At 38.7% G+C, this 27,208-nt stretch overlaps 1 protein-coding gene and 1 long non-coding RNA gene across 4 annotated transcripts in view; one reads left to right on the top strand and one right to left on the bottom strand.

The window, feature by feature from the left end:
• Positions 1–1,091: 1,091 nt before the first annotated feature.
• On the top strand, positions 1,092–8,485 carry LOC127660292 (uncharacterized). Its single transcript, XR_007972631.1, has 3 exons — positions 1,092–1,233; positions 5,891–6,112; positions 8,416–8,485. It is a non-coding gene; the product is annotated as an uncharacterized LOC127660292 (long non-coding RNA).
• The window catches only part of LOC127660290 (myopalladin-like), a 31,106-nt gene continuing 9,541 nt past the window's right edge, over positions 5,644–27,208 (bottom strand). The window contains exons 3-21 of one of the 3 annotated variants that reach the window (XM_052150424.1): positions 20,063–20,238; positions 19,928–19,973; positions 19,314–19,704; positions 19,153–19,227; positions 18,219–18,360; positions 18,016–18,039; positions 17,803–17,919; positions 16,888–17,653; positions 15,296–16,777; positions 14,783–14,918; positions 14,207–14,284; positions 10,842–11,063; positions 10,526–10,675; positions 9,626–9,702; positions 9,418–9,544; positions 9,124–9,331; positions 8,368–8,533; positions 7,030–7,163; positions 5,644–6,037 (exon numbers count right to left, since the gene is read on the bottom strand). In XM_052150424.1, coding sequence (XP_052006384.1) covers positions 5,865–6,037; positions 7,030–7,163; positions 8,368–8,533; positions 9,124–9,331; positions 9,418–9,544; positions 9,626–9,702; positions 10,526–10,675; positions 10,842–11,063; positions 14,207–14,284; positions 14,783–14,918; positions 15,296–16,777; positions 16,888–17,653; positions 17,803–17,919; positions 18,016–18,039; positions 18,219–18,360; positions 19,153–19,227; positions 19,314–19,704; positions 19,928–19,973; positions 20,063–20,238 — 4,690 coding nt within the window. In that variant the 3' untranslated portion in view covers positions 5,644–5,864. The remainder of the gene's footprint in view (positions 6,038–7,029; positions 7,164–8,367; positions 8,534–9,123; positions 9,332–9,417; positions 9,545–9,625; positions 9,703–10,525; positions 10,676–10,841; positions 11,064–14,206; positions 14,285–14,782; positions 14,919–15,295; positions 16,778–16,887; positions 17,654–17,802; positions 17,920–18,015; positions 18,040–18,218; positions 18,361–19,152; positions 19,228–19,313; positions 19,705–19,927; positions 19,974–20,062; positions 20,239–27,208) is intronic. The other 2 variants (XM_052150425.1, XM_052150426.1) reach the window with 2 other exon arrangements.

The raw sequence follows: 27,208 nt of genomic DNA, 5'->3' as shown, positions 1-27,208 counted from the left end.
AGCAAGAAATGGACTTTACTTTGTAACTTCACTTGACAATGTTTTTTTCCTCATTACAACAGCCTTATTTGTTTTAAAAGGTGTTTATTTAGTGGATCTGACGTGGATACTGTAGTGCAATTAAAAAAAATTATAACGAGTACTTAATTTTGTTTTTTTGTACCGTCATTGCTTTACTAAAAGTGAATAATCTATTTAATTTGAAAGGGAACTCTTTTTCCCCCAGAATGATTTGTTTTCACTCCTCATTTTAACAATAATTGATGTGCCAAATCATACGTTTAAACAAATGTGAATGTTTTTTTTATGCCAAGCTCTCAATTAATTTATTTTTGTATGGCAATATTCCTATAACTATTCCTTTATCTATACACATGAATTGTCCACATTTGTTTTAACTTTAGTAGGGCTTATAACTATTTCACACTGTATCATGTACAAGCACAACCTAGCAAACTGTAAAGCTGCGTACACACTGCCAGCGACTTTGTCGCTGCAAGTCGCCATTGGTTGGCGTGAAGTCGCTAGTGGGTGTTCCCACTACTGGTTGCCTAGTAACGTTTATAAATGACATTCACTGATGCCATTCCATTGCTGTTGACAGCGAATCTCTTTTCTTGCCACTAAAAACAAACATTTTGGAGGGAAAAGACTAAATATAAATGGAATCAGTACATAAAATGCTTTATATCAAAGATGAATGAGAAACCAGGTGTGCTGTTTGCCATAGCGGCTGTTTATCTCCGGCGAAAACGCAAATGCCGGTCTGTCTGGGTCCATAAAATCCCCGCGATCTCAGATACACCTTTCCACGCAGTATTTTTCTTAAAAATGTCCTTGTACGTGGGAAGAGACATATCATAGAGCACTGGAACATTTCTAACAGCAAGAATTAGCCTTTCATCCACCTTTCCGTTACTGCAGGAGCTGAGAGAGAAGGATCACGTGAGCTCTCCCGTCGTCTCTCCTATTGGCTGTCGCTTCCGTTAGTCGCTCCAAAGTTGAACTTTTCTCAACTTTGTCGCGTCGCTGGACACGCCCACATCTAGCACCAACGGTCGCGACAGCTCGTGTTGCCGGAAGTCGCTGTGCTCGCATTGAAAATTAATGGTATTGAGTCGCTGTCGCGCGCGATGTCGCTGGCAGTGTGTACGCACCTTAAGAGAATGATGATGACATGAGCCTTTATTGACGAAGCGATACGATGCTCACGCGACAAGCGTATGGCTGAAGGTAAACCCGCCAGTGCGACATATGTTAAGAAGCAAGAGTGTAATATAGGTGGTGTAAATCAAGGAAGAGGGCTTCTCTCTTCGATGGTCATGTTTTGAGAGGCGTGGTGGAGGGATGAAGGCGGTGTTGACATCCAGACGGCAGCGGGTCTTCTATAGGCTCTTAACGGGTTCAAGCCTTTTAAGAACTTTCAAAGTGTGCAAAAAAGGAATATATTTGTATATGTACTTTTAAGTTGCTGAATTTGCAACTGGTGTTAAATATGACTGATGTCTTGTGTTCAACGATCCTGAAACACGATAATTGTTATGGTGGTCATTATTATTAACTTTTTAACTGTTATAAAGCCACAATGCACCCGATCTCTAAAAAGGTTTTAGAAGTTTGAATATTTATTTTAGGAATTATAGGCTTTTGGATACACTTGGTCAAACCCACATGATAAATGCAACCCCTAAATACCTAAATAAATAACTAAAGTTAAACTTTTCTTTGATAATTATTGACCTAGGGAGTCCTAGATGTAGTTATAGCAGATAACATTGAATAATATACAATAATTTACACACCATTTATACAGCCATTTTGCTGAAAATTTATTGGCTGCTGGCGGCCATGTTTTTTTTATTTGTCTGAGTCATATTGTAGAATATGTAAGCATTTGGCCCCTACAAGAAGCATACCAATTTTCAACTTCATTGATAATACAGTTGCAGAGTTATGAGCATTTTTTAGTTGTAGCGCCCCCTATAGGCTAATGTTTTCGCAATTTTGTAAGCAGACTCAAAATGTGTTGTTGTACATGTGTATCAAGTTTCGTAACATTTGGCCTTTTCGTTTGGCAGATATTGTCAATACGCTCAAAATGGATGACGCCTGATCAATTCGTTGGCTTATAACTTCGCAACGCTTTGACGCGTCAAAATTCCTTTGATAACTTTTTTGTCAGGAGGGTTCATAGTAGACACACACCAATTTATTTGAGAATCAGATATACGGCCTAGGAGTTTTTTTTTAGAATATTAGAATAGCGGAAACATTTGATAAAATGGCATAAAACGAAGATATACATCTTGGTACAAGAAATTGAGAATTTTGAGATTATTCAACTCGGTTGCGGAGTTATTGGTGAAAACGTAAATGTCCTTGTTATAGCGCCACCTTGTGGCTGATTTTCATAAAACTCTGTGTACAAATATCTCAAGTTTCGTAATGGTCGCCATTCAGATTTGACGTTATTAGCTGCTGAAAATTTATTGGCTGCTGGCGGCCATCTTTTTTTATTTGTCCGACTGATATTGTAGTATATGTTAGCCCCTACAAGACGCAAACCAATTTTCAACTTCATTGATCAAACGGTTGCGGAGTTATCAGCGTTTTTTAGTTGTAGTGCCCCCTATAAGCAAAATGTTTTGCAACTTTGCATGCGTCCTCAGAATGTCCTGTTGTCTATGTTTATCAAGTTTCGTAACATTTGGCCTTTTCGTTTAGTAGATATTGGTCAATACGTATAACATGGACGACGCCAGACAATTCGTTGGCTTATATCTGCGTAACGCTTTGACAAATCAACCTTTGTTGATCAAACCTTTGATTACTTTTTGTCAGGAGGTTTCACGCCAATTTTAGTCTGAATCGGACATACGGCAACGTAGGAGGAGTTCGAAAAAGTAGGTTTTTCAAATTATGCAAATTAGCACGAAAATTTCAGGTAAATCGGTGATATACATTTTGTTCGTTTTGAGCCAAAGAATCCAACGATGTAAGACACTTGAGTGTGCGGCAAATGGTTTAGGATGTATGGGCCAAAACGTAAACATGATCACTATAGCGCCACCTTGAGGCGTTCTGGGGGACTACCTTCTCTCAAAGATTCAGCTCTCTACGACTTACTGCACGATCAGTTTTAGGGCAGAATAATAAAAATAATAATAATAATAAAAATCCTTACAATTACAATAGGTTTATAGCCCTTCGGGTTTGAACCCTAACAATAATAGTTATAATAATAATAATAATGATTATATATATATATGCATGGTGCAATGTTTAGTCTTAACATCACAGTGTATGTCAACTTAATAACATTTAACAAATCAGTTTTACTTATTATATTTTCTCGAGGTAATTTAAGTGATACATATCTGGCTTACTATTTTCCATATGTCAAGCTACTGGATGGTAAATGAGAAAGCTATATGATTTAACAGCCAGCATTGCACATTTGGGTAAATAATATTTATTTTATAACTTTTAACAGCATAACATCTTAAAGAAAAGACACATTACCTTTGTTTGAATAAATATAACTTTATTTTCAAGAAACCTATTATACATGTTCACAAAATATATATTTGCATTGTGTTATTCTATAGGTTGTATAACAATATCACATATCAAAGGCTTTGTAAACGTCCACAACAACTTTATAATATCTAATAAAATATTTCAGATTTTTTCATATTGCTCTTTAGAGAATTACATCAAGCAACGGTATTTAATCTTCAGTAACAACATTATATTAACATTGCAAAATACAGATTTCCTTCCATGTAGCGGAGCAGAATTTTGAGGCAACCAATTTTGGCCATTATACAATGACAACAACAATTCGGCACATTCGCACAAAAAAGCTTCAATTGTTTGATATAAAGGCACAGATTTATAATAGCTAGCACAGTCATTTACAAAATAATATAATTAAGTAAATAATCTATATGCGGCTGTACATCACATGCGTGAAACCTGAAACAGCAGCAGTAGTTCGTGGTGTTTAAAGCTATTATTTAAACCACTAAAAGATTCATAATACATCATTTTATATGCATGTGCAATATGCAAGGCAAAGCAACAACAAAAAGTGAGAAACAAAATCGTCCATACTGGCATACAGGTGAAACTCGAAAAATTAGAATATCGTGCTAAAGTTCATTAATTTCAGTAATTCAACTTAAAAGGTGAAACTAATATATTATATAGACTCATTACAAGCAAAGTAAGATATTTCAAACCTTTATTTGATATAATTTTGATGATTATGGCTTACAGCTTATGAAAACCCCAAATTCAGAATCTCAGAAAATTAGAATATTACATGAAATCAATAAAAAAAAGGATTTTAAATACAGAAATGTCGGCCCTCTGAAAAGTATAATCATGCATATGTACTCAGTACTTGGTTTGGGCCCCTTTTGCATTAATTACTGCCTCAATGCGGCGTGGCATGGATGCTATCAGCCTGTGGCACTGCTGAGGTGTTATGGAAGACCAAGATGCTTCAACAGCGGCCTTCAGCTCTTCTGCATTGTTTGGTCTCATGTCTCTCATCTTTCTCTTATAATGCCCCATAGATTCTCTATGGGGTTCAGGTCAGGCGAGTTTGCTGGCCAATCAAGCACAGTAATACCATGGTCATTGAACCAGGTTTTGGTACTTTTGGCAGTGTGGGCAGGTGCCAAGTCCTGCTGGAAAATGAAGTCAGCATCTCCATAAAGCTTGTCTGCTGAAGGAAGCATGAAGTGCTCTAAAATGTCCCGTAGACGGCTGCGTTGACTCTGGACTTAATAAAGCACAGTGGACCAACACCAGCCGATGACATGGCTCCCCAAACAAACACAGACTGTGGAAACTTCACACTGGACTTCAAGCATCTTGGATTGTGTGCCTCTCCATTCTTCCTCCAGACTCTGGGACCTTGGTTTCCAAATGAGATGCAAAATTTGCTCTCATCAGAAAAGAGGACTTTGGACCACTGAGCAACAGACCAGTTCTTTTTTTCTTCAGCCCAGGTAAGACGTTTGACATTTGAAGCCCATGTCCAGGACCCGTCTGTGTGTGGTGGCTCTTGATGCAGTAACTCCAGCCTCAGTCCACTCCTTGTGAAGCTCATTTGAATGGCCTTTTCCTGACAATCCTCTCCAGGCTACGGTCATCCCTGCTGCTTGTGCACCTTTTTCTTCCACACTTTTCCCTTCCACTGAACTTTCTATTAATGTGCTTTGATACAGCACTTTGAGAACATCCAACTTCTTTTGCAATTACCTTTTGAGGCTTTCCCTCCTTGTGGAGGGTGTCAATGATGGTTTTTTGCACAACTGTCAGGTCAGCAGTCTTCCCCATGATTGTGAATTCAACTGAACCAGACTGAGAGACCATTTAAAGGCTCAGGAACCCTTTGCAGGTGTTTAGCTGATTAGAGTGTGACACTTTGAGCTACAATACTGAACCTTTTCACAATATTCTAATTTTCTGAGATTCTGAATTTGGGGTTTTCATAAGCTGTAAGCCATAATCATCAAAATTATATCAAATAAAGGCTTGAAATATCTTACTTTGCTTGTAATGAGTCTATATAATATATTAGTTTCACCTTTTAAGTTGAATTACTGAAATTAATGAACTTTTGCACGATATTCAAATTTTTCGAGTTTCACCTGTATTATGCCCAATACCTCAAGATGGCACAATTTCAGTGGCTAGCAAATGAACATGCATGTGCAAATATTGTAAATATTCAAAATAATGCAGGGAGGAAAAGAGATGCACTTATCGAACAATACTTTGCATATGATGTTCCATTATCTGCCATTTCAGTATATGCCAATTAGTAAACATACAGTATTTTTGTGATTTTACAGTTCTTCACTCTCTGTTGCAGGTTTGGACAGAGGGGTTGTAAATATGACGGGGCCGTTGACACTTGTGGGAAAGGCGGATCTTATACCCAGACCGGTGACATCTGCGTAGCGACTTCCTGCGAGTTGTGTTTTCCTCATGGGTGGATGGACTTGTTGATGCCACTGAGCTGCAGGACAAACACGAGAGTGAAAATGTCTGTTAAGTTGCTGTGAAGTGTGTGCATTAGTTGTATGTGCTGGAGGTATGTGCTCATTTATTTGTGGCTGGGTAGTTGAACATAAACGTTTCTGTTCCTGATCGAAATAAAAGAACGGTTAATAATCTTCTTTGCAATATGACAGTACTCTGTGTTAAGGGTGGGCGAGAATCGAAGTGTATGCTTATCATGTTCAAAATCTCCTTTATTCAGGCAACAGAAATTTTAATGCAATAAACCATTTGGCCATTTAACTTTATTAACTTTATGCTTTCACTCCGGAACAACCGAAAGGGGCTTTGTTCCTGTTCACGGTTAAGTTCTGCAAAAAATTACGTTTTTGTTCCTTGAACCGTTTCTTATGGAAGCCCTGAACCGCACTGTGAAAAAAAAAAATTCACTAGGTGAGAAAAAAAGAGAAAAATAAAAACATTTTAAGAGAAAAAAAAAAACTATTTTTGAGAGAAAAACAAATTTGAGGGAATTTTTTTTTTTTTTTTGGAGTAAAAAAATGTTTGTAGGGAAAAATGATTGAGAACAAAAAATAAATACATTTTGAAAGAAAAAAAAAATGTGAGATTTGTATTTTACTTGTTTCAGGTTTTTTATTATTTATTTTTTTTCGCCATAGGCTCAGGAAGTTACTAAGACACCTAATAATAATAATAATTTCACTTGGTGAATAATAATTTTTTTCCAATGCGGTTCAGGGCTTCCGTATATTCTAATCCCTGTCGATGATCGAATTATTAAAAGTACAAATATTTAATGTTATATCGCAATTAATGGCCTTAATGAGGTCATAATCAACATGCATAACAATCATTAGAATAATTAATTCTCATTTATAAAAGTGATTAAAAAAAAACAGACAGCATCTTCTGGGATTTGTCTTTGTATGAGTATTAATCTAGTCATATATATTTAAATACTATACATTTATTGAGACATAACTGACTCACCATAAATGTCTAATCTGGCTGTGCATGATATGATACCGGCTTCATTTTTTGCAGACACCGTGTACCAGCCAGCGTCCTCTTTTCTGGTTGCTTGAATCAGCAAACAAACATATCCTGTAGTGTCTTGATGCATGCTGGGAAAACACAGAAACAAAAAGTGAATTTCAATAGTATCAATGCAATTGCATTCAATTATGGGTGAATTTCATAAGAAACACAAAGAAATTCTACTTTGCATAAAGAAAATGTTTGCCTGTTTGGTGGACAATACATATTTTCATGGTAAATAATCAGCCAATCGTGCGGCAGCAGTGCAGTGCATAAAATCATGCATATACAGGTCAGGAGCTTCAGTTATATTCACGTCAACCATCAGAATGGGGAAAAATGTGATCTCAGTGATTTGGTCAGTGGCATGATTGTTGTTGCCAGACGGGCTGGTTTGAGTATTTCTGTAACCGCTGATCTCCTGGGATTTTCACACACAACAGTCTCACAGTCTGAGAGTCCTTTAGGTGCATTTTTATGTGTCTTACACTGAGGAGGGGCGTCCGTTTGGCCACTCTGCCATAAAGCCCAGATCGGTGGAGTGTTGCAGGGATGGTCGTCCTTCTGCAAGTTTCTCCCGTCTCCACACACGATCTCTGGAGCTCAACCAGAGTGACCATCGGGTTCTTGGTCACCTCTCTTACCTACGCCCTTCTCCCCCAATTGCTCAGTTTGGCTGAGCGGCCAGCTCTAGGAAGATTCCGGGTTGTTCCAAACTTTTTCCATTTAAGAATTATGGAGGCCACTGTGCTCTAGGGAACCTTTTCTTTATCCTTCCCCAGATCTGTGCCTCGACACAATCCTGTCTCTGAGCTCTGCAGGCAGTTCATTTGACCTCATGGCTTGGTTTTTGCTCTGATATGCATTTTCAGCTGTGAGACCTTATATAGACAGGTGTTTGCCTTTCCAAATCATGTCCAATCAATTGAATTTGCCACAGGTAGGGTCCAATGAAAGTGTAGAAACATCATAAAGATGATCCAGAGAAATGGGATGCACCTGAACTGAATTTCAAGTGTCATAGCAAAGGGTCTGAATACTTACGTTAATGTGATATTTCAGTTTTTCATTTTTAATACATTTGCAAAGTTATCAAAAATCAGTTTTTTGATTTGTCATTATGGGGTATGGAGTGTAGATTGATGTGAATTTCAATATTGTAATAATTTAAAGCATTTTAGCTTAAGGCTGCAACACAACAAAATGTGAACAAATGAAGGGGTCTGAATGCACTCGTGTATATATATATATATATATATATAGTATATATGAAGTTCTCAGTGGAATCACCTGATTCTGTCCTTTAAGTGAGGGATTGTGTCGTTGTCTTTCTTCCAGTAAATGACCGGCTGTGGCATTCCCACGACTCGGCACTCTAAACGGACCGGAGCGCCCTCTGCGATGCCCGTATTCTGCAGCTTTTCCACAAAATGGGGAGCCTGCTTCATCTCTTTCTCTGCAAATAGATTTCAGGGCAAAGAAACATTTTGAGTTTGATCAAACATTTGATCAATTATTTCAGGGGGTTTGTTTCATTGCAACACTGGAACCGATTTGTAATAAACGACTTGTTGACTTGTCATGACTTGTTGAGCGCGTTACCGTGGTGACCAAGCACGTGTGGAGGCTTCACGCTATTCTCCGTGACATCCATGCACAACTCACCACGCACCACACCGAGAGCAAGAACCACATTATAGCGACCACGAGGAGGTTACCCCATGTGACTCTACCCTCCCTAGCAACCGGGCCAATTTGGTTGCTTAGGAGACCTGGCTGGAGTCACTCAGCACGCCCTGGATTCAAACTCGCGACTCCAGGTGTGATAGTCAACGTCAATACTTGCTGAGATACCCAGACCCCTTATATCTTAAAAAATTAAATTTTGAGTAATTTGGGCTTCCATTTTATAGTTGTATAAACTCTTTCAGACAAACCCTCCTACTAAACCGCAGGGAATGTGAATGTGCACTGCCTATTTTCAGAAACCTTTCTTACAAACTTGTTAAATGTTATAAAGACCGTCAGAAAAGAAGTGTATCTTACCCACGACTTTGAGCTCAAGGCAGAATGAGCTCTGTCCAGCTTTATTTGAGGCGATGCAGGTGTACGTGCCATCATCGGCTTGAGTCAGCGGGTCAATCACTAGAGAATGAACCCCATTCTCTCTCACTAGCATCCGATGAGTTACATCTGTATATATTGGCTTCCCGTTCAAAAGCCACATGATTTCAGGATGGGGTAATCCACTCACCTATACAAGAGAAAAATGCAACATTAATAATTGTATTATTTGTATTGGATGAAATCTCTATCATCTTGCCGAATTATCATCGGTACCTTGCAGTCTAACCGACAGAGTTGACCCTCGTGCGCAAACATGTCTCCTGAAGCCTGAAGAAAGTGTGGACGAAAGAATCGCTCTTGAACGGGCTCCCCCTCAACCTCCTGCACACGCGCTCGCACTCTGTGGCAACGTTGACAGAAATATTATACACAACAAAAATAGACAATAAAATCGCACCTGATGAGTGCTGATGTAACTAACCTCTGTGCGTGCACCATGGGGCGGTTTCGCATGGGACCCGTCTGGATGATCAAATGTCCAGAACAACTTATCCGGCCCTGTGGATATAAACAGACAGTCTTGACTCACCATGTACTGCAGCATATTACACAATTACATTTACACCACTAAACATTACAAATTACATTAATAGCCATTCATTCAAAAATGAGCTCTTCGGCTAAGCTTGATCGCGGACAGTGGTTCCACATGTCTGAAATGAGATTTCTGAACTTAAAGTGACTATTTAATATCAACTCAAACACACAGTGTACAATGAACCTAGCTGAATTGGGTAAACCCAACAAAATTAGACATGTCAATGGAACTGAAATACATCTCTTCTATTTTGTTATGTACTAACTAGTGAAAATGAATGTTAGCATGGTAAATACTGGCTGGTTGTAACTATGCAGTGGTTACCACAGCAAATGATCAATTAAGCGAGCAATCAATTTCTTGTTCAGTCATCATCGATAGCTTAAACTCCACTTTTCACCATAATCATAACCCCCAAAGCTCATAAATAAAACATAACAAAACATTAAACACTAACAAGTTTCCCGCTTTATATTCATCTTGCACAAAAACTCACAAAATAACACTTAATTTTAACGTTTAAAACATGTAACATATACATGCTGTAAGATAGAAATCCCCCGTACAGTTCCATCAATGCTACATTCATGTTGTCCCAACTCAAATGTATTGAGTAAACTTTCATTTTACACATTTAAATGGATAGAACACAGTAAAATCAAGTTGTAACACATTGTGTTGCTATAGTTTATTTTAATTAAGAAAAATGAACAAGTAGCAAATAATCCCTTTTTTTGTGTGTGTTTCTGGTAGTGGCAAAACAAACATGTCCGTTGCTGTTACCTGTGGATTTGCTGCCATGACAGTGTAATTCCCATCATCGTCGCTTGTAGCGGCTTCTATGTGTAAAGAACACATGCCGTCACCCTCTCTGATTTTCTTATAGTGATCGTTCTTCTTCAATATCTGTTTTCCATCCTTAAACCAGTAGACCTGTGAAAAAACAAAATGTGCTAAATAAATGTCCATCAAGCGGTACTGTATATTTCTACTTGGCTTGAATGGTCATGCTGTTTTTTTCTTCTAAAAATCTGCCATAATATACACAATGCCATAATTAAAACATAATAGCGACATAGTTTTCCATTTTCAAGCTAACCTTAGGTATTGGAATTCCAACAACTTTACAGGTAAATGTGACAGGAATGCCTTCCGTAGCTCTGAAGTGTTTCAGTTTCCTGTCAAATATAGGAGCGATGCATTTTCCTGTGGGAATTTCATCATGTTGAACTTCATCGTCAGATTCTTCAACTGGAGTTCTTTCCAAACGAAACTCGATCTCACTCATCAACCTCTGCTCAAAGCTTGACACCTTGTATTCCTACAAAACACATAATTATTATGAATGAAAACAAACTTTATAATGTAACAATGGAACCCTGTAATATATTGAACAATGTACAATGGAACCCTGTAACACATTGAACAATGTACAATGGAACCATGTAATACATTGTAACAATGTACAATGGAACCCTGTAATACATTGTAACAATGTGAAATGGAACCCTGTAATACATTGAACAATGTACAATGGAACCCTGTAATACATTGAACAATGTACAATGGAACCCTGTAATATATTGTAACAATGTGAAATGGAACCCTGTTATACATTGTAACAATGTACAATGGAACCCTGTAATACATTGAACGATGTACAATGGAACCCTGTAATACATTGTAACAATGTGAAATGGAACCCTGTTATACATTGTAACAATGTACAATGGAACCCTGTAATACATTGAACAATGTACAATGGAACCCTGTAATACATTGTAACAATGTTCAGTGGAACCCTGTAATACATTGAACAATGTACAATGGAACCCTGTAATACATTGAACAATGTACAATGGAACCCTGTTATACATTGTAACAATGTTCAATGGAACCCTGTAATACATTGAACAATGTACAATGGAACCCTGTAATACATTGTAACAATGTTCAATGGAACCCTGTAATACATTGAACAATGTACAATGGAACCCTGTAATACATTGAACAATGTAAAATGGAACCCTGTAATACATTGTAACAATGTACAATGGAACCATGTAATACATTGTAACAATGTACAATGGAACCCTGTAATACATTGTAACAATGTGAAATGGAACCCTGTTATACATTGTAACAATGTACAATGGAACCCTGTAATACATTGAACAATGTACAATGGAACCCTGTAATACATTGTAACAATGTACAATGGAACCCTGTAATACATTGAACAATGTACAATGGAACCCTGTAATACATTGTAACAATGTGAAATGGAACCCTGTTATACATTGTAACAATGTACAATGGAACCCTGTAATACATTGAACAATGTACAATGGAACCCTGTAATATATTGTAACAATGTACAATGGAACCCTGTAATACATTGTAACAATGTACAATGGAACCCTGTAATACATTGTAACAATGTACAATGGAACCCTGTAATACATTGAACAATGTACAATGGAACCCTGTAATACATTGTAACAATGTACAATGGAACCCTGTAATACATTGAACAATGTACAATGGAACCCTGTAATACATTGAACAATGTACAATGGAACCCTGTAATACATTGAACAATGTACAATGGAACCCTGTAATACATTGTAACAATGTACAATGGAACCCTGTAATACATTGAACAATGTACAATGGAACCCTGTAATACATTGAACAATGTACAATGGAACCATGTAATACATTGTAACAATGTGAAATGGAACCCTGTTATACATTCTAACAATGCACAATGGAACCCTGTAACACATTGAACAATGTAAAATGGAACCATGTAATACATTGTAACAATGTACAATGGAACCCTGTAATACATTGTAACAATGTGAAATGGAACCCTGTAACACATTGAACAATGTACAATGGAACCATGTAATACATTGTAACAATGTACAATGGAACCCTGTAATACATTGTAACAATGTACAATGGAACCCTGTAATACATTGAACAATGTACAATGGAACCCTGTAATACATTGAACAATGTACAATGGAACCCTGTAATACATTGTAACAATGTGACATGGAACCCTGTTATACATTGTAACAATGTACAATGGAACCATGTAATACATTGAACAATGTACAATGGAACCATGTAATACATTTGTTACAATGTGAAATGGAACCCTGTTATACATTCTAACAATGCACAATGGAACCCTGTAATACCTTGAACAATGTACAATGGAACCCTGTAATACTTTGTAACAATGTACAATGGAACCCTCTGGTTTGGTGACACAGCAGAATTTTACAGTTATTACAATGGTCATATTAGGTCTAAAAAAATCAAACAAACATACAAAATGAAATGATAAATGGCTGATAAATGACATGATGCAAGACCAAACTTGAAAATGCTTAAAACTGAAGTTTGTTATTTCTGCACTAAATTAGTGCAAAACGATGCCTGTAAAAAGAAAAAGATTAATTTCCATTTTTTGCCACTAATGGCACAAACTTCACCTATAAAGGACCCTATAGTGCTTCATCCCATATGTAAGTGCATGTGTATAACTTCCTGTCTTTCCAAATGCTTTTGAAAAAGTGTAGAACACTAGTGATGTTTTTCTTTACATTGAGTACATTGATTGATGCGGTTGACAAAGTCTTATTAAAGCCTAATTAAGCCTTTCTCTTTAGAACCTAAAAGTGAAATCCTTGAGCTTGAACTTCATAAGAGTTTCTTCACAAATGATTAGTATCTCATGTGGTTTGACCAGCCAGACTATCTTGGTATCTGCAGCTCCACTTCAGTTCTGGATGACCACCAACATCCTCTATTTATAATACACAACGTCCTTGTTCATTTCTGTCTCTGTCTAGACTCTCAAACTCCTCGCTCATGTTTACTCCCATACCGTTGAAATTCACATAGAAAACACTGATCTAAAACACTGCTATCTAAAGAAAAACAACATTCAAAACTGTTGTAAAAATATGCACATTTAAAGGATCTAATTTAATCACTTCATGACTTACATTTATTAGTTAAAATGTACTGTATTAGTCCATTAAGTTCATGCATATTTTGCGCAATTCAATTAGTCGAGAAAAGCTTAATGCTTTTGTGGCAGGGCGGAGGACGGGGTCGTGATTCCGCACACCCGGCCCCTAATCAGGCTAATCAAGCCTCAGAGAGGGATACAGGCCGTCTACAAGCTGCAGTGCGAGAGAGAGAGAGAGAGATTTATGGGCAGCTGTCTGACACCTGTGTGTTTGTCTTTTTGTTGCAATTTCTTATTAAAATATTATTTATATCGTCAAGCCGGTTCTCGTCTCCTCTTTTCCATGAATCCCTTTACAGCCTTTTATTACCTAATAAATATCTCAACAATATCTTGTTTTATGACATTATTTTTTATATAATAAAACACATTTTGAGCAAAGCACTGCTTGCAATGGAAAACATTCCATGTACCTCATGATAGTTAATGACAGTTGCGATGGGAATGTTTGGTCCGAGAGGACTCCTCACATCCCCCCCATAACTCTTCTTCTATGGAGGACAGGAATGAATGACGATGATGTAAACACAGACAAGAGTCACACATTGTATATATTGTAAATATAATATATGTAATATAATACAGTGTTAACATGATGTAAATTGTGGATGCACATTTGACACATGAAATGTATTAGAATATGAAAACATTCAGACAAATTTGGGGGACCTCACTAATATAGCCACCAAACGATGTAATGCAGGATATAAACAGAAATGAAAGCAGAATGTTTAAATTTGGAAATTTTACTTGCAATAAAATATCATGAAAAGAATAGCAATATAATGCTATAGTAAACCTTGTAAGCTTGTTTTTTTTTAATGACCACGCATTTAGTCTACTTCACCCTAATTATTACAAACCAGGTACCAATAAACCCTCAGCAATGGAGGAACAGGTATAAGAGCTTATCATTCAGTTTAAGATTTAATATACATCAGCATAAGACTGACTATGCCATACATATAATGCCCTAGATTCCACAGTACCTGCTGTGCAAAATGAAGTGGTACATTTTGTAGCTTCTTCTCAATATTTTGTAAGAGGATTTCCCTGCTGTATCGGATGTCGTCATCTGACATGGGCCTGGGACCTCTTTGATACTTCTTCACTATGCCTTGAGGCCTAGAGATGGAGTAATGCCATGAGTCTGAGGTCTCAGAACGAAGACTGAGATGCACAACATAATTTAGTTAACTACAACATGTCCCTAGCTATACTTCCTTTGTTGGTCCTGGAACAACCTTTATAACAAACCATGTCCCTAATCATAAACCTAATCTTAACCATAACCTACCCATAAGATAAAAGTGATATGGTAAGTTGATAATAATATTGTTTAAGCTCCTAACCTCACCCTAAACCTTACCCTAACCCTGACCCTAAAACCTGCTTGGTTGATTGAAATAATGTTCCAGGGCCAGCAAGTATCTTGATGCACTAGAGTAAATCTTGTTAAGCAAAGTGTGACCATTAAACTTACTTAATATTACAATGCTTACCCAGGAGGGGCCCTCTTAGGCAGCCCCATGGCATTGGTTGGAGGAGATGTTGGCAGTGAAGGTAGGACAGAGCTCAGAAAGGCTACTGGGTTTTGGTTTGGGCTGGGCGTGGAGCTGCTTGAGGTTGGTGAAGAGGCCTGTGGTGGTGACTGGGTTCTAAAAGCCAACGCTGAATTCACCAGGCTTGGAGGCAGGAGAGGAGGTGAGGACACATATGGAGAGCTGTTTGGAGATGTCAGAATCCTTGTGGGGAACTTTTTTGGGGACGGGACAAACTGGTTGACAGGGGACATGAGCTTGCGTGTTGACTTTGGGAATATCTGAGAAGCCAATTCTTGGAGCATTGGGACCGGTGACTCGGTTGGAGAAGGACTTCTGATAGGAGAGAGAGTCTGGGCAGCAATAAATTCCTTTGGCCTAGTGTAGCTAAAGCTCTGGGTGGAGAGTGGAATTATACCCAGCAGTGGAGGCTGGGTAGTGTTCAATGGTGGTGGAGACATTGGACTCAGGGTGGGCGCAAGTGGATTAGTCATCAGATGGGGTAAGAAGACATTACTCAGAGGTGCATAGGACACACTTTGAGAATGAATGTCTTGTATTAATTGTGGGGCCATACAGGTACGAGTAATTGGGGTGGTGTTTAACTTGGCTGCAGTGTTTCTAACAGTTGTGGTATCAGGTGTAACCAGTGGATGTGTTTTGGCAACAGTCGTATTTATTTCACTAATGGGAATGGAGTTCATCTGCAGGGTAGGAGTCATGTTTATTTGCGATACACGAGTAGAGGGAGTAATTTGGGGCATACTAGCCATATGGTTGGTGTTTGGTTGGGTGGTTGAAGCAATGGTGAGTTGAGGCAAGGGCATGGTAGGTCCTACATGTGGTTTAGGCATAGGGATGTTGGGAGCTGCAACGGATAGAGTTATTGGAGTGGTTGGCATCACACTTGGCATAGGGGTTACATTTGCCACTGGAGCCACATTGAGTTGGGGCGTTGGCCAGATTGACCCCATATTCAGAAGATGGGTGGTGGGTGCTACAGTTGATTGGGTTACTAGGGTAGAGGGAACCACACTTGGTGTAAGAGTATTTAACAAAGTAGTAGGGACCAGAGTTTGTTGAGGTATTGGTGGGTTGCTATGTAATCTTGGGGCTGATGGACTGAGCTGAGGAAAGGGTATGGAATTAGGCAAAGCCATGCTCAGTTGGGATACAGGTGTAGGTTTTAGTTTAGGAGCAGGTGCTGCTGGTAGTAAAGGTACAGGTGTAGTGATCAGCTGTGGAATTGGACCAGAGTTCATTACGTGAGAAGGTGTTCTTAGTTGTGATGCCACTGAATTTGCAGGAGGGTGAATTGTTGTGACAGACTGTTGTTCAGAGCATGTTTTGTCTAAATGTGGGGACTCCTGGCTTGGGGAAATATTCTCCTGCTGCTGTTCCAGAAGCACCTGGTTTTGGAGGATCTGAATCTGCTTTGGATCTCTAAGATGGGGTAAAAGAGAGGACAAAAAGATGTAAGATCTAATTCGGTAGGCCCTAAAATGTAATTTATGTCTTAAGTTGTCTTGCAACACAATAAAGATTGTACTCACAATTTTGGCTTAGTCAGCACTGGTGGTGGTTCTTTGTTGGGCGAAACTGATTTCTCATCTGTGATTTCCTCATCTTCATCTTCTGGAAGTTTAAAGGTTACACGGAGGCCCACTCGAGAAGTAGACCGCGGCTCATTGTGATTTACAAAAACACCTTCAGGTCTAATCTTGAGGCAAGAGGCTGGGGGATCTGGTAGGGGTTTAGGTTTTAACCCAACCTGAATGTTCTGTAATGGTTCCACACAATCATCCACATCAGAGCTCAAAGTGATGGTGGAGGACAATCCATTGAGTGGATTTGGGGTCGGTTCCATGGAAGCCTTCAAACCAGAAACACCTGAAACAAAGTGTGTAGTGCTGGAGCTAAGAGGATTGTGGTTTAAGTCAGAGTTCAATGGGTCAAGACAAGAACTGAAGCTGAGGGGGTCTAGCTGAGGTAAGCTAGACCTGAAAGTATCTGAGTGATATTTTCCAATGCTCACAGGGTTTAGACTTGGTAGGCTAGTGGTGAGATCATGGCGAAGCATACTAGATTTGATGGAATCCAGGCGATGCGTTCCTGCGTCCAAAGGGTCTGACTGCATAGAGCCATAGCTCAAAGGGTCAAGACAAAGCATACTCGAGTGAAGCTTGTTGTTCACCAAAGGAACATCTGGCTTGAGTTTGGAAGACGTTGTAATTAGGTCAGTTGCTGGAACCTTCTCATGGGTGTATCCCAGTGTTAAGGTGCTTGTTGTTTTGGAGTTAGTGCTGTTTTGATTATGTCCTGTTGATGCACAGAAAATCTTAATCAGAGTATGATTTATAGATGTGACACAATCATGTCTACAGGACAGAAACCTATTGAAATAATCCTTTGCAATGGCAAAACTGACCCAATAAAATATATTCAATATATCAATGACTGGCGATTACCTTTCACCTGGAGCACTGTGATACTAGAGACTGTGCCATATTTATTGCTGGCTGTGCAAGTAAATGTTCCAGAATCCTCTGGAAAGACCTCTGCAATAACCAAAGTGCATATCTCCTCTAAAGTTCACACCAAACAGAAACATTATAGACCGTTAGGTGGATAGAGTCATTCAATATTTACTTTATAAAGCATGGGTAATAAAATCCACCTACCTGATTCAGTCAGGGATCTGGGTTCTGAAAATAAAAAATATATCAATGATTACAGAAGCTACTTGTATGTAGACAAATTCCAGTACAAATTTTACAGAACAAATTACAGATCAAAATAGTTTCATCAGTAAATGTGGACCTTTCAAACATGGAACCAACCATTTACCGCACCTTAATTCACTGCACTCTAGAATCAGACATACTCTTTTGGAGGATCCTGAAGTCTGGAGAATCTTCAATCAATGTTCCCTCCCTGTACCAGTCTACTTTTGGGGAGGGAATACCTTTTACTCGACACTCCAGCACTACCAGCTCACCCTCAAGAGCCAGGAGATCCTGTAAGTTCTGCAGCCAAAAAGACAAATGGTGCACAATAAAATTCAAATTGAAATAGTACAAAATGTGAATGGTGCTTGCCCGTGTTGAGTGTTGTGGCTGGTCATTTGGGCATTGCTATGCAGTTGCTAAGATGTTCTGAGTAGTTATTACATTTACATTTTATATTTGAATGCATTTGGTAGACACTTTTTTCCAAAGCGACTTAAAGTGGACACAATGGTGGTGGCTGTGGGCAGGGCTGGACTGGTAAGTGCCGATGCACTTTTGGGCCGATCAGAGGCGTAATGTCCATCGGAAGAACCGAGAGGGCCGGTGGTTCGGCCGCGAAACGTGCCAAATGTGCTGCGATAAGCAACAATGAGCCGTCGTGTGATACAGAACGGACCACAAAACTGTTACGTGATATGCAGAAAAGGACCTGTGATGTGCCCCATGTGTTCTGCAGAATAGCTTTCACACCATCTCAAACACCTTCTGGATAACCTTTATTTATTTTCCCCTTCTTTTTAGGACAGAAGGTCCCCAGGGTAGGGAGGCTAGCTGTCTCCATACCCTGGTGGTGGTGTTTCCAATTTATAACCGTGCGTGTGTGTTTGGGTGAGTGAAGTGCTTTTTAGGGGATCAGATAATCTCTTAGCTAGCCTACAACGCTACCAGTAAGTCTCAGCCCTGTGAAGTCTCTGTTTTTGTTTGTGTTAAGTTTTGTTCTGTGTGGAGTAAATTGTGAAAATTTCTCTGGTGCAAAGGACATAACATCTGTTCAACTCAGTCTACTACAGGTTGCCACACATGTTCTACCTTAGTAAAAACAGGAGCTGCCATGATGGGTCTTACATCGAAGTTCTGAAGATAACAACTGCTGCCATTTTGATTCTGAGAAGAAAACACATGAAACATAAGAAAACACACAAGCATTAGAGGGAACAGTAAAAATAGTGGATTTGGTGGATTTTTCCTACCTCAGTAATGCTCTGCTGAGATGTTGCCAGTATATTTGATATACTTTGGCTTAAAGGAGGGGATGGCAGAGCTACGGTCAGGGATGTAGAGGGTGGAGTGGGCTCCACCTGAGATATTGGTATTGGTGATACTAAAACAGGTATGGTTGGTTCTAGCTCAGGAATTTCAGAGTTGATTACTTCAAAACCCAAAAGTTCTAGGTCTACTTGCTTAGAAGGTGGGTCAAATGTCAGCTGGGCAGGTGATGCCGCTTCAGTGACTGCTAAAGGTGATGTCTGCTCAGGGCAGGAGGATGGTACGGTTGTTGAGGAGTTTTCAATTGACGTGTTAGGCACTACTGAGACAGCTGGAGTAGCTGGAGGCCTGGGTTGAGAAGATCTTTCATGAAGTCTGTAAACAACAACATGATTGTTTTTGTAGGTGGAATTCTTTTTGACACAAAACATTGGTTTTGATTAGTTATAAGAGTGATAAATTACCAATATTTGGCCATTTTGAAATTATTGTGATCTCCATTACGGCCAAATATCGGTGGATTTAAAAAGTGATGGAAAAAAAAATACATGCGTGTGTTCATGCAAAAGAATAGACACTTCATAATATTTAGACTCACTGTGCTAGATGTTGTTGTTCCCCGTCGGAATCCGATGAAGAGGCCCCTTTTAGAAACAATTAGTTTTTCACTTTAAGCTGTGATCATTCAGTAATTTGTTTAATATTAAATTCTGACATGAATTCATTTACTCACCCTCAATGTAGATTTCTGCTGACGTGGAGTCTGTGCCGTAAAAGTTGGAGGCAAAGCACGAATATCTGCCTGTGTCTTCTTCAAACGCCTCGGTAATGATCAGAGAGTGCCGCTCGCCGTTACTGATAATCTGAATATCAGGACTGTTCTCAAGCTCTTTACCCTCACAAAACCACCTAAAATATGGCACAGTAAACAGAATTACTCAAACAACTAGAACTTTAAACTGGAAAGGAACACAGAGTTACAATTACAGACAAATATAAAAATAAATGCATTAAAAAGACCCAGTGAAGTCTCTTTGGCTATCTATATCCTGTTAAAAATACTCCTGTTAGTGTACTTTGTTGAAGTTGATGAAAATAACTTTTAGCAGAAATACACTAATAGTTATTTCAGTATTTCTCTTTTGGGAAAAAATTATTATTGATTCATCTTGCATTAAAGGTCACATTAATGTCCCGTGCACTAACCCTTCTTGCACTCACAGACGTGAACAAAATGTTATCTATAGGCTAAACGCTATATGCTATAAATTGATTATATACGATGGATTAGCCCATCAATATGTCCCGACATAACTTCCTGTTTCAATTAGGAAAAATGTCATCACAGGAAAGAAAACCGTGCTCATCAAGCCACTTCATGCTAGTTTTTATGAAAATCTAAAATAAGCGTCTGTCTGAACATGTGGATATATCAACAATCAAGTCATTATTATTTGTATTGCGCTTTTCACAACACGCATCGTTTCAAAGCAGCTTTACAGGAAATCATGCATTAACAAAAAAATGAAACTGTAATATCTATACAGTCTTTAAGTGATCATTGTGTAGTTTGATTAAATATGATTGTAAATTGTGTATAACATTAAATAATTAAATAATAATTGTATTTAGGGCCCCAGTGAGCAAGCTGAAGGCGACTGTGGCAAGGAACACAAAACTCCATAAGATGTTTGTTAATGGAGAAAAATAACCTTGGGAGAATCCAGACTCACTGTGTATATATAATGCCAATATTAGTTATTTATGTGCAGGTTATAGTTTAAAATGAGTAAACGTAAGTGTTAAGGGTCAGTGTTTAAACATCGATTTTGTATGAACTGTAAGATTAATGACTAATGTCTTTGAAGTTCATCCTGGATTAACTGCAGAAGTTCACATAGATGCAATTGTCCTTTGTTAGTTGACTGATGAAGGCTTTTGTTGTCATTAATTGATAGTCTATGTATTCCATTTCAAGAGTGTAGTCCATCAATAAACAAAGGTGATGCAGGCGGAGATCAGTGAAGTGCATCGCAGTTCAACCGGCAGGCCATTTCGGTGGGGTCCGTCCTAAGTCCAAGTTTCAGGCAATGGCATATGATGTATCTGATATTTTAAAGTTGGAGTTGGCATCAGTTCATCCTCTCAAGGCAAAAGACTGAAGTGATGTCTGGTTAGCACTGGCTGTAGTTTGTCATCGTCACTCAGCGACATGTAGCTGTGGAGTCCGACACCAAGTAGGAACTGAGCTTGATCCGGCCAGCTCTGATAACTTTGGGATATGATAGATCATGATAAATGTTTCTGGTTCCGGCAGACCGAACTAAAGCAGCCTAATTGTGAGAGGAAGGATAAATTAGGTGTATGCCTGGCTAAATAGATGAGTCTTTAGTCTAGACTTAAACGGAGTTAGTGTGTCTGAGTACCGAACAGTGTTAGGGAGACTATTCCATAATTTAGGAGCCAAATGATGTACCTCCTTTTGTGGATTTTGATATTTTTGGAACAATTAACAGGCCAGAACATTGTAATCATAATGAACGTGATGGAATACAGCTAGTCAGAAAAAATTAACAGGTAGCAATGTAACGACTATAAAATTGGGTTAGTTTCTTGGTTGTAGTCAGCTCTCTGGCAGCTGCATTTTGAACTAAAATTTATTTATTGAACTTGCAGGACATCCTCCCTGTAATGCATTACAATAATCTAGTCTTGAGGTCATGAACGCATTAATTCGTTTTCAGCATTAGCAACAGAGAGCATTTGTTGTAACTTAGCAATATTTATGAGGTGGAAGAATGCTGTTTTACAAACAGATTGGTATCAAATATAACACCTCTGTTTTTTGCTGTAGAAGACGACGTAACAGTACATCCATCGAGAGTCAAATTATATTTTAGCAGCTTATTTTTTTAGAGGTTTTTGGTCCAATAACTAGTACCTCTGAATTTTGTCGGAATTGAGTACAATAACATTGCTGGCCATCCAATCTTTGATTTCATTGATACACTCTGTTAATTTGGAGAACTTTGAATTTTAGTCAGGTTTAGAAGAAATGTAAAGTTGGGTATTATTGGCATAACAGTGGAAACTTATTCCACGATTCCTGATAATATCTCCCAGAGGAAGCATGTATAAGGAGAAAAGTAGAGGCCCTAAAACAGATCCCTGTGGCACTCCATACTTAACTTTTGTTTGATTTGTCAATTCCTTGTTTACACATACAAAGTGGTAGCGATCTGATAAATAGAACCTAAACCATGCTAATGCAAGTCCATTAATGCCAACATAATTCTCCAGCCTATTCAAGATCTCGTGATCTATCGTGTCGAATGCAGCACTAAGATCTAAAAGCACCAGAAGTGAAATGCAGCCATGATCAGATGATAAGAGCAAGTCATTTGGAACTCTGATAAGTGCAGTCTCTGTAGCGTGATGGGGATTAAATCCTGATTGAAATTGTCCATTCATACAATTCTCTGTAGAAATGAACATAGTTGGGAGGATACTACATTTTCGACATAAATGGTAGATTTAAAAACTGACATTTTAAAGTTTCTTAGGACATGTTCTAATTATAACATGTCCTGAGTTAATAATATTAAGAAGGTGTTGAGATTACAGGGAATACCTCTTTTAAGAGCTTAGTTGTTGTTGGATCTAACAAACATGTTGTGGCTTTAAAAATATCTGAAGAGAGCATATGTGAATAAATAGATCACACTTAGTTTTATTCGACCTGCTCTGAGCGGGATTCTAACCAACGTCTCCGGCATGGAAGGTGGGTGAGCTAATGAGGAGGCAAAGGCTACAGCCTCTAGCATCAGTCGCTAGAGTGCGTCTTGAGGCTCGGGTAGTGAGGTTTACACACTGCACAGCTACCTACCAGCTGGCTACCATTACACTCACCCCCCTAAACCTCACTCCCATCTGGGTCATGCCACGACTGTAACCGGTCCTGCTCGACCCACTCAAAACGGGATTCGAACTTCCGTCTCCGGCAAGGGAGGCAGGCGTGCTAACGAGGAGACTAAAGACTACAGCCCCTTGCATCAGTCGCTAATATCCCACTTGAGGCTAGGGTAGTGAGGTTTACACATTGCACAGCTACCTGCCAGCTGTCTACATTACACTCACCCCTTAAACCTCACTCCCATCCGGGTCACAGGACCACTGTAACCGGTCCTGCTCGACCCACTCCAAATGGGATTCGAACCACCGTCTCAAGCAAGGGAGGCAGGTGCACTAACGAGGAGGCTAAAGACTACAGCCCCTAGCATCAGTCGCTAGTGCGCCACTTGAGGTTAGGGTAGTGAGGTTTACACATTGCACAGCTACCTACCAGCTGGCTACCGTTACACTCACCCCCCCAAACCTCACTCCCATATGGGTCACGGCACCACTGTAATCGTTCCTTCTCGATCTGCTTTGAGCAGGATTCGAACCGCCGTCTCCACGCTTACAAGGAGGATAAAGACTACAGCCTCTAGCGTCAGTTGCTAGTGCGCCTCTCAGGGGCAGGGTAGTGAAGATACACATTGGGTGGCTGTGGCTCAGATGGTAGAGCGGGTCGGCTGCCAATTGCAGGGTTGGAAGTTCGATTCCCGGCCCACACGACTACACATGCTGAAGTGTCCTTTGGCAAGACACTGAACCCCAAATTGCTCCCAATTTACCATTGCACAGCTACCTGCCAGCTGGCTCCAATTAAACAATAATAAAATGGAACTAACAAACAAAAAGCATAATAATATACTGTAATAAAAATTGCATCAACTACATTTATATTCACCACATTAATTTGATATTTTATAAGTGTGCTTATGAAATTTACAATTAAGGATTTAATTTTTAATTGTTCTAGGTATTTACAGACCACTTTTTCAACCTGTCATAGAATATGTTTGACAGTCAGAGGAAAATAATTACCTTTTTTATTTTTCCTGCAGGACAGAAAAGATTTAATTAAAATATCGAAAAACAATGGCAAACCCCCATCATTGAACTATATGGTGTCACATCATTGTGTTCCACCTTTTCTCATCTACAAAAAGTACTGAAAAAAATACACATATCCAAGTATAAATATAACACAATATATATATATATATATATATATATATATATATATATATATATATATATATATATATATATATATAATTCTGGTGAAAGATTTAAAATAAGCAATGTTGAAAATAATAAATATTCAAAGTATGGTGAAAGTTTAGACAGATTCAGAACTAAGCAAATAGTGTACATCAGTTTGTTTTAAAGACACAAATCAACGAGCACATCAACAAGAGAAAGGTCAACAATGCAATAAAAGACAAAGGCCACCATTTATAAAAACAGATCTGGGAACACAGTGTTAAATGAATATACTTGGATCCACAAATATAACTTAACTCTGAGCTTTTTACAGCCTTACCTAGTAACAGTATTTGGCAGATATCTTCAGTTCATCAGTCTGTGATAAGGTTTTTTAAAACAAAATATCGTCCCACAATTTTAAAGCAGTTCTGCAGTGATGAGTCCATTTGTGCAGAATGGGCGAAACATGGCTTAAATGTATTGGGTTGGATCCATGAGCCAGTGAGGGTCGCTTGTAATGAGTAAGATTCTACTTTGAAAGTGTGAGCAGTGGGAGAGACTTCCAGGGCGATAAGCTGCACCTGTTCCGTCTATTTTCCCTCTGGACTTGCCCCATTGCACAGGAACCCCCATTATAGCTGGACGGACCGCAGAAAAAAAGACAATATCCCCGGCCCACAGCCTAGCACACTTACATACAATAACATTCACCAACACAACAAACCAAATTCCATCTATTTAGCAGATATTTACGAATGTTCCAAAGAAGGAACATTTACGATTCTGCACTTCGAGCACATTTGTGACATCACATCCATTGAGGTACACAATAGATTCTCATGGAACATTCTCAAATCATCTGAATAACATGATCATCAGGTTTTGTTCATGCTCCATAAAAGCAAAAGGCAGACATATTAATTAATTATGAATAATGGTATATAATATAATATAAACCATTCTTCTCATAATAAAAACGATGATTTCCAGAAGACATTTTCATACAGAGATGATCTAATGATTCTGACATCACAGTGTCTGTGCCAGCTGACTGTGTGTAACACGCGCCTCCACGCAGCTGTTGAAAAGCATCAACCTGTTAAAAATAACCCCCTGCATACCCGCTCAAAAAAAGCATGGGCTTCCTTGACCTGTCAGTGTGGGAAGTTTACTCTGAGTAATGTTACACTACATTTTCATCAATGACAAACTGATGACCAATATCGCAACAACATAATCATAAACATAAAATATCCTGCCTGATCAAATTAAACTTACATATTTCAGTATAGCTGCGGAAATCTTGATACTAGTGGTTAGCTGCCATCTAAATGTCTTCAATTACTGCATGAAATCATTATTATATTGTTGAGTTTTGTAGTTTTAGGACTTGTAGTTTTATATGCTAGCGTACTCCTAAATGTTGACAAAATTCACTTTAAGGTACACTTACACATTTAAAATATAGTCTTTCGATTCCAGGAAAACAGACAAACTATTTTGATGACTCATCCTGCACTACACCGACTTGTCCAATCAAATGCTCTCTAGAATTAGAATGCCCCTCCCCCAAATATCACCTGCAACCATTCAGCAACCCGACTTCCTGTTTCAGTAGGTAATACTTCAACACATGAGACAAATCTGCACTCATCGAGCAATTTTTCAGGGTTTCATTTTAATGCTAGCTGCGCTAACATGCCAAGCTAATATGTTATATGGTTAGCATTGTGGTAATAGCAAATGCATCATCAAAATATTGTCTATTCTTAGGTCAGATTGTTCCAAACATTTTCTGATCTTTTATAGCATAACAAAATATTAATATTTGTTACATTGGACCACTAAGCCTTGCTCCTTATGAGAGATGTTTACTTTCTTGCACAGCTAGACTAACACATTTAAGACTGTTTTAGTCTTTACAAGATATGGGAGATAGAATGGCAATAGCCCAAAAGTTCTTCCAGCCTCAAGGCCGCTCTAAGACCCCGTGCTTTGATTTTTACTCCTCTTGAAACTGGTAACAGGTCTTTTATCTGACTTTGTTTTAAGAGAAACTTACTAGAATAACAAAGCAAGGAATCCATTTGAATTATACTTGCTGCACAAACCAAAAAACACAGTATGGTCCTATCATGGATTTTTGGAAAAGTGACCGGTGTAATTTTACGAAACCATGGTACCAATTTAATATCTTGTTTGCTCTTGTACACTTTGGCTCTCTGTGTTTTATGCACTGAAGACTTAAAGATGCTAAGGTGAATCTCCTACATTCTCATAGATCACATTTCCAATGTGGCAAAATTAGAATGGCTGAGCTCGGACTTGTTATACGCTCATCTTTCACAAGACGTCTTTGTGCCAATAGCTAATGAACGACAAACTAGAACTTATGCATGATATACTAGAGTGGTGCTTGCTTTTGCAAAACTCAGTGCCATGATGATGTGTGGTTGCTAAGGTGTTCTAAGTGGATGCTAGTTGGTACTGGCCCAAGTCCAAAGAGTCTACCCTTAAGTCTCTATGGTATTCTGGTCTATAAATATGCCTTGGATACTTCGGTTTTAATGTGTTTGTATGTTCGAGCATAACGATGCAAATTTCACCATCAGTAAGTGCAGACTGTCCACTAGCCTAGAAAAACATGGCTGGGCGCGGACAGTCCGCACATACTGTTCTGATGACAAAATTTGCGTTGTTATGCACGACATGTACCGGGACAAGTAAAAACCCTAGAATACTTTGGCTTTTAAGGAGGGATCTGAGCGATATCTAGAGAGCACAA

This window comes from Xyrauchen texanus, chromosome 20 (assembly GCF_025860055.1).
Source record: "Xyrauchen texanus isolate HMW12.3.18 chromosome 20, RBS_HiC_50CHRs, whole genome shotgun sequence".
Lineage (NCBI taxonomy): Eukaryota > Metazoa > Chordata > Actinopteri > Cypriniformes > Catostomidae > Xyrauchen > Xyrauchen texanus.
Note: the sequence above shows the minus strand (reverse complement) of the source record. Positions and strands in the feature narration are given on the sequence as shown.